We start from the raw sequence: 8083 nt of genomic DNA, 5'->3' as shown, positions 1-8083 counted from the left end.
GGAATTTACCTCTGCATTTGACCATATTTCAATAAATAAAAACACACAGGTTTCTCAGAATAGTTATCCGTTGCCCCAAGTTTTTCTATATCAATTTCCTTGACAATGACATAGTTCAAACTACCCTCTTATAAACCAATGTCAAGAGAACTTGAAATTTTGGTGGGGATTGCAATTGCATTGCGTTTTTAGGGCATTTGACTTTACCTTTGTGTACATCAACTCCACATAGACAAGTATCTTCACTCATACATCCTTTGCTGGTGCTATAGGCTGTCCTAAGATTTTATCCACCTCATGGCCCAACTCTTGTCAACGATTTTGCCTAGCCCATGTGCTTTCTTCTTATTCACTTTAAATTCTTAGTCCATCAACTCTTCATCTGGATGCAACAAAAACATTAGTACCCCATATGATGCTTTAGCCATCACTACTTAGTTGACAATTTCTTTAAGGCTTCTTTGTTTGTTCTTCTTTCAAAAGAAGCATTCACCACTTAATAACTTCTAGCAGACCACCTTGACTATGTTATCAAGATAGTATCTCAATGGCCTCCACTAGATAATAGACATAACCCTTGTGATTTTTGCCTCTTACCTACCTCGTGTTGAGGTAACTCAAATGATATCATACAAGACTCATGTGCAATGCGTACCTTGTGTTAAGGTGACTCAATTGATATCATACAAGACTCATATGCAATGCATACATCTATAATACATCAAAAGATCTGTTCATCATGAGATACAATGTATGTGTATGTGTAATTCCTATATCTCAAGATGGCTCTTTGGCTAAACGTCATTCACCATACCTATCAAGCATCTATAAATCGAGTCTACCTTCCCACGAGCTCTATAATGGGCATCTTACCCTTTGAAAGTTTTGGCTTCTCGCACCCAAACCAAAAGTCCCTTGCTTTGATAAGAACTTCCTTGACTTCTTTTGAAATGTTTCATTGTTTAGCCTCATAGATTCCAATATGTATATTGAGTCATCTTCCAATAGACAAGATAAGATATGATTCTTGCAAACTTTTTAATGTACTCCTTAGATAAATAATTTCATTTTTTAGCTTCATTGCATGCACTTCTACATGCTTCATAGAAGTGTTGCCCATCAATGGGCTTGAACTAGTATCTTTCAGGAAACCTGTTTTGAGAGAGCATGTACTTTTTTATTCATCCCTACATCGGCTCTCATAACGTGCTGGTTCACAAACTATATCAAGACTTTTAAAATGGTCAAATTCTACAAAGAAGTCTGCATGCTTTTGGAAAGTCACATCACACAACACTAGATCATCACGTGGAAGCCTCTTGAATGACATCGGACATAAAGTGATACTACTAGGACCCTCCTATTTTCGTCCACCTTGCATCCTCATATTACTTCCATGCAAGTTTCTCATCAAGCTTTCTTTGATTGTAAACAAAGAAGCTCAATCGACATGCACTGTTAGCACATGAGGTTTCCCATTATACCCCTCATTACCTTCAGATTGTAGGTCTTTGGTTATAAAAGGATCTGCAAGAATTGATTCTTTAATTATGGATTCTATGGATTCTTCATCCTCACTATCAATATCATATTATCACTATCCAACCTCTCATCTTGTTGTAATTCAGTTTCTCTTTCATCACGTCTTTGAGGTGGTCATTTTTCTCCTCTTCTAGGTACACCCATAGCTTCATCTTTCTATTCCTCTTTAATTGCCAAAGGAAGACTCGGCACCCTTATGTGGGAGAAGCTTGTGCTGACGGTCCTAGACCAGGAGGAGCAATTTATGAACCCTCCACAAGATGGAGCTTCTAAGGCCCTAACCACCCCGTAGTGAAAGGAACAGAACAACAACAACAAGGGAAAATGGAAGTCTTCTCAGTCAAAGTCTTCAGAGAAGAAGTCTGACTTGGATCGTGATGCCTTGAAGGCCAATCGGACTTGTAACCATTGTGGCCAAAACGGTCACTACTGGAGAAAATGTCATCAACGCGGGGCCGAGAAGGATATAGATTCCTCAACTGCGACTCCATCTTTTAAGCGCTTGGAGATTGTGGACACTAGAGCTTCATCTTCTTCAAGCAAGGAGGCAAGTAGTCTCACCATTGGGGATACTCGAGGGTGGATTCTGGACAGTGGTGCTTCCAGGCACACGACTCCATCGTGAGAACCTAGTTTTTAATTACTGCTCCAATGCCCTCCTCTCATTCTCTGCTGCAGTTTTTGTCACAGCAATATCTGCAATAGACTCCACAAGGACAATTTCCTTCCTTGAAGAAAAAAGGGAGTTTAAATCTCTAGTTCGCTCTGTATCTTTGATATAAGTGTAGTTGTTGTATGGCAATCGTCACAAACCAGGATACATACAGGTGTCCCCTTGGGAGTATTGTATATATATAGCACATGCAATAGCCAGCTTCTCCTTTCCTTGCATGATTGGATATCTGCTATGATGCAGCATGCAAATCTGGGAGATAACCTTCCACGTGCACTTTCAGGTAAAGATCTTCGTATATCTTTGTATTGGAATGTCTTGTATCCGCCACCACAAAAGCATGCACAATTCCATCAACTTCAGTCCAACTGTCCAAGGTTCTTCCATGTGGCTTGTTTAAGTCTCATTGTCTTGACCTAATTTTCCTCGTTCTGCATGTCAGCATCTGCATAGATGTTAGACATCAAGACATAAGCTGCAGCATTGTTTTCATTGAATCGCACTGCATGTTCAAAGGCCTGTCTTCCAACCTCCACATTACCCCATTTTTGACAAGCACCCAAAATAGTAAGCCACAGTGCAGGATCAGCTTGGAAAGGCATTTTCTCTACAGTCGCTACAGCCTCATGTAATTGGCCTGCACGGCTCAGGAGATCAACCATGCAAGTGTGGTGCTCAATTGTTGGAGTAATGCCATAGTCTTTGCTCATGGCCTCAAAATACTTATGGCCCATATTCACTAGACCGGCGTGACTGCAGACAGTAAGAACACCAACGAAAGTGAGCCCATCTGGCTTTACGCCTTCTCCTCTCATCCTCTCAAGCATATTAAAAATGATTTCACTTTCTCCTACCTGGGCATACCCTGCGCTCAGTGCATTCCAAGAGACTACATCTCGAATTGGAAGCTTGTCAAACACTTCGTGTGCTTTTGCAAGTGCACCACATTCGGCATACACATCGACCAAGGTGTTACCAAGAAAAGGATCTCTTCCAAACCCGTCTCCTGCAATCGCACTGTGTAATTCTTGGACCTTGTCTATTGCTCCTATGCTGCCACAAGCTTTCAAACTGCAAGCAAATGTGACTGCATTCGGAGACACCCCCTCCACTAGCATTCTTTCAAAGCACTGCAGGGCTTCCTCAGCAAACCCGTGTTCAGCATATCCTGCAATTAGCACAGTCCATGAGACCACATCTCGAACTGGAAGGTTGTCAAACACTTCCTGTGCCTTTGCAAGCAAGCCGCATTTGGCATACATATCAACCAGAGTGTTGCCAACGGAAAGATCTCTGTCCAACCCCTTTCTAGCAATCTGGTCATGTATCACTCTGCCCTTTTCTATAGCTTTTATGCTGCAACAAGCTTTCAAGATGCAAACAAACGTGACTGCGTTTGGAGCTACTCCCTCCAGTTGCATCTGTTCAAAACAGTTGAGCGCTTCATCACCAAGACCATGTTCAGCATATGCTGTGATCAGTGCAGTCCACGACACTACGTTTCGAACTGGAAGCTTATCAAACACTTCTTGTGCTTTTGCAAGCAATCCACATTTGGCATACATATCGACCAAGGTGTTGCCTAGAAAAGGATTCTTCCCCAGGCCTATTCTAGCAATCTCAGCATGAAATTCTCGGCCTTTGTCTATGGCTTGTATGCTGCCACAAGCTTTCAAGCTACCAACAAACGTGAGTGCATCCGGAGACACGCCCTCCAGTTGCATCTGTTGAAAACAGTTTAGCGCTACCTCACCAAGCCCATGTTCAGCATATCTGCCTATAAGTGTATTCCATGAGACTACATCTCGAAGAGGAAGCTTGTCAAACACTTCCTGTGCTTTTGCAAGCAGGCCAGATTTGGCATACATATCGATCAAGGTGTTGCCAAGGAAAGGGTCTCTTTCCCATCCCTTTCTGGCAATCTGGGCATGTATTTGTTGGCCTCTTTCCATATCCTTTAGATTAGCACAAGCCTTCAGTAACGCCAGAAGCGTATACTCGCTAGGGTGCACACAATCAACTTGCATTTTGTGGTAGAGGTTGAAGGCATGCTGTGATTCCCCACTTTCGATAGATCCTGTGATGAGAGAGGTCCAAGAATGCTCATTGGGATCATCCAACCTGTTAAAAACCTGCATGGCGTCACACATGCTTCCGCATTCTACCAGCATTGGGACGAGATAGTTCCCAAGAGACCTATGAACTTCCAGCCCACTTTTACATATGTGAGCGTGCAAGCGCTTGGCATACGCTATATTTTTCTCTTTTCTGCACTTCTGAAAGATGCGTATGAAGTTCCCAACCGAGGGCAGCTGGGGCATCCGTTCCAAAGAAGTAAGTGCCTCCTCTAAGCATGGCGTCTCCGAACCACTATTGTCTCGCAGTTCTTGTGCTTCAGATGCGTTCACCTGTACTCGAGATGTAACGCTGGCCTTGCAATTGGTGAGACTCTCCACCGAGCCCCAGTCTTCAAAGTTTTTCAGGGTGTATGTCGTGTCTTGGACGCAACGGGGGTTGTACGATAGCGACTCCATGATGAATTCGGTTGGAGCCCTTGGTTTTGCGTATCACAATTGACAAAAGTCTGGTGAGATGACCGAGCAATTCTACAGCCTTTGCCTGTGAAATCCATTTGGTCGCTCACGTACGTTGCTATGTCTGCGATACTGGGGGGGATCCGGGAGATACTCTTTCAATAAGTGCTCAGTGTGGAATCTACCTGCGAAGCACTACAAAAATGAAAACCAATTGGCAGGAGCGTGAGACTAAAATGTGAGGTATGCGGAAAGGAACCTGTACTGGAGATTAGTAAGGTACTCCGAGAGCTCCCTCCGCATGGTGCCTCCATTGGATTGAGGAACAGTGGCACTTTGGTAAAACGTTCCTTTATATAGGCAATCACAGCACCTCCCCCCTCTCTCCCCAACACTCGCCCTCCACCATTTGGATGCTCTATTACGTCTCCAATGATTCTGCAGGTTGTTTCAAGTTGAAACTTTCAACCAACCATGAGACATTCAAGGTATATCGACCAATCTAAGCAGCTCCGCATTTCAATGCTAGGCTACCATAGCTTGTGAAACGGAGTTGCCGGGTGGGCTAGCATTGCACTCCTGAAAACAAGGTGGGGATCCCACTATGGACTTGCCTTTTGGAGTGTCATTATAAGTCCAAGTGTAAGTAGTTCCATAAAATATTTCGAATAACTTGTGAAAGGAAACGATAGGTGTAAATTGGAAGGAAAGGAAAAGAGAAAAGCAAGTGAAGTGCACAAATATCGAGAAAGGTATATGAGTGAAAGAGAGGAGAGAAAAGAGACGAAAAGGGGTGTGTGTGTGTGTGTGTGTGAGTGGTGGATGGGCCATTAAATAAAGGTGGGGACGAGTGCCTATTTTGGCAAAAGTAATATAAATGTGGTGTCATACAAGAGACAAAGAGAGCCTCCATCTTTAGAGAGAGATACTTAACAAAAGACAAAAGCTTTAGGATAAAAGACAAAAGAACATTTAGGACCTCTACAAGCAAACGAAAACCTTAAACCCTAAACACATTAGAAGCCCTTAAACTTCTACTAACCCACATTTAAGCCTCATACTGACCATAATTTGCAAGGTCAAATTGACCAAATGAACTAACTTCAAAACTAAGTAACTCACTAACCAAGTCATGCCTTAGGACCCTTGCAGGGCCAAAAAAGAATCTGTGGTGCCATTCCAACAGTCATGGGGATGTGCAATCAGTAAGGCTCTCCCAGTCCTACTAGAATGCTTGGGGAGCCATTCTTATCAGCCCAAGAACTACTCAAGAGTGCATCTTTTCTAATACAATTTTGCTCTCCCCCCTCCCAAAAAAAAAAGGAGCTAGGGAAAAACCGCCCTTTAGTGTATTTTGCATCGGCTAAATTTGAAAAAAGCAGATTAACATTTTGCTATGCCTTTAAAATATCGGTTGAGATTTTGAATATTTTAGTGTAAAAACCGGCAAATGTGTATGTTTTGAGACGAAAAAACCGGCATGACTTGGAGATTATCCTTCTTTTAGCACTGCTCAATCAAAAAGGACTTTCAAATTGGGAGGATGCACGTGCGTCCTCTTGGCTGTATTCATTAATTCACACCCACCTAGAAAGTTAATGGTTGCTTGGGCAGGGCTTGGGCATAGGCTTGGCATAGGAGACACCCATTCATTAATTCACAATGACCTAGGTTGATAGCTGATAGCTTCACACCCGTGAATGTTTTGGATTGGTCAACGGCTGCTTATGTAGGCCTAGCTTGGGCAAAGGCATGGTGCCAGACAAGCTTCTCTACCACTAACAAATCGACTTGCAACAACAACACCGCTTTTGCATAGATGTCTGCCGCCCCATCTCAACCCACGCTAAGATTGGAGCAAAGGTAGAAGTGTTAGGTAGTTCTTTGGGACAGGTCTACTCAGTTCCACACCCTTGGCCATATTAGTGTTTAGAGCGAGGAAATCTTGGATACTTTGAGATAGGGCTCAATACATTCCTTACTTTGTTGACATCCAGTTGCTGGATGACTGGGAGTTAGCTGAGCGGGGTTGGTTTAGCCCTATTCTTACTTATGTAAGAAAAGAAATCAAAGGCCTCAAAATTTGGCACTAGCGCGGTGAAAAGACGGAGATACACTTAATGGAAGGTGAGATATCAGTGCCAAAGATTGCACAGGACATGCACAACAGAGGGAGTCTCAATCAGCATCGGAACAGAGGGAGTCTCAATCAGCATCGGCGAATAGTCTCCCTCCCAAAGTTTCGCGGAAGATGCAGAGAGAGGAGAAGGAAGAAGTGCGGAGAATGGTGGGGAAGAAAGTTAAATCGAGAGTAGAAGGGGCTAACACAGTATCTCAAAGTTGGAACCCAAGGATTCTGATTTGATTGAGAAAAAGAAAGTGACTCAGTGAGTTACCCAAGAATAGGATTAAGTTACAGAAAGGTGACAGGAATAACAAAGGTCTGGGAGCCTATAAACTCAACCCTAAAGCTGAGCAAACCAATGCTCCAGAAGAGGAAATGCCGGAAGCAAACCATCGTAAACACCAACACAAGGATAAAGTAAATTCCAAGAAACCTATGGAGGATGCCAATACAAATATGAATGCGCGGTCAATATGTGGGATATCAAAGCAAATTAAAAGATGTAGCCAAGAATTCGGATGGAGGGAAAGAGAGCCATTACCATTTTCTCTGGGATGCATACAAGGTGCTCACCAAACAATAATGGTAAAAACGTTGCAAGGTTGGGAGTACATGTTTTGTCTTGGAATACATGCAGATGCTATGACAAAATGAAGCAAGAAGGGTGTAGGACTATTATCAAGGAGGCTTGACCTAATATTGAATTGTTGCACAAATTGAAGTGTGGAGAGGAAGATGGTTTTTGTTGTGCCTTAGGGCTTCTTGGGTAATCTATATTTTCGAGTTGTCTCTATAGAAAGAATAGGGGAATGGTGAAGCTAGTCAAGGGGCCTTTGAAATCTAAGGAAATGCTTAGAGATTGGAATGGCCTTGTCATGGCAGTTTTGGTTGTTACTAGTTGGTTTGGATTTAATGTTGCTAGTGTTGCACCCCCAATAACTTTCATGAGCATGGGGAGTGTTGGCAAGCTTGAATTCGAATTTTACTGGGAGGAGGTGGATTCTAGGTGGGGAGTAGAATATGACTAAGGGTGTAGAATATAGGTCTCACTTAGTCAAGGGGCTGTCAGGAATGGAGTTGAATGCTTGGAAAGATCTTTGCCTAAATTGGGGGCTACTATATTGCTTTGAGTTAGATCCTAAAGGGCTAGGCGGTTTCTCTTGTGACAATAGAAGGAAAGGAGAGGACTTTCGATCAAGTAGATTGGAC

At 43.0% G+C, this 8083-nt stretch overlaps 1 protein-coding gene across 3 annotated transcripts; it reads right to left on the bottom strand.

Moving 5' to 3' along the window:
• Positions 1 to 2174: 2174 nt before the first annotated feature.
• LOC147888342 (pentatricopeptide repeat-containing protein DOT4, chloroplastic-like) lies at positions 2175 to 5144 on the bottom strand. 3 transcript variants are annotated; one of them, XM_087392714.1, is made up of 3 exons: positions 5009 to 5144; positions 3070 to 4934; positions 2804 to 2968 (listed from the first exon to the last, which is right to left on the bottom strand). In XM_087392714.1, exons 2-3 carry the CDS (start codon positions 4747 to 4749, stop codon positions 2939 to 2941), a joined length of 1710 nt encoding a protein of 569 aa, XP_087248840.1. In that variant the 5' UTR covers positions 4750 to 4934; positions 5009 to 5144; the 3' UTR covers positions 2804 to 2938. The 3 variants fall into 3 exon arrangements, with proteins under 3 accessions (XP_087248838.1, XP_087248839.1, XP_087248840.1); XM_087392712.1 differs by having other exon boundaries at positions 2175 to 4934; XM_087392713.1 differs by having other exon boundaries at positions 2175 to 4934; positions 5015 to 5035.
• Positions 5145 to 8083: the final 2939 nt, after the last annotated feature.

The sequence above is a fragment of the Dipteris shenzhenensis genome, chromosome 21 (genome assembly GCF_047967505.1).
Source record: "Dipteris shenzhenensis isolate YYH24624 ecotype China chromosome 21, Dip_SZ_1.0, whole genome shotgun sequence".
NCBI lineage: Eukaryota > Viridiplantae > Streptophyta > Polypodiopsida > Gleicheniales > Dipteridaceae > Dipteris > Dipteris shenzhenensis.
Note: the sequence above shows the minus strand (reverse complement) of the source record. Positions and strands in the feature narration are given on the sequence as shown.

What these genes read in the sequence shown, in the direction of transcription:
- LOC147888342 (XM_087392712.1), bottom strand. Translation starts at nt 4,749, where the DNA reads ATGGAGTCGCTATCGTACAACCCCCGTTGCGTCCAAGACACGACATAC.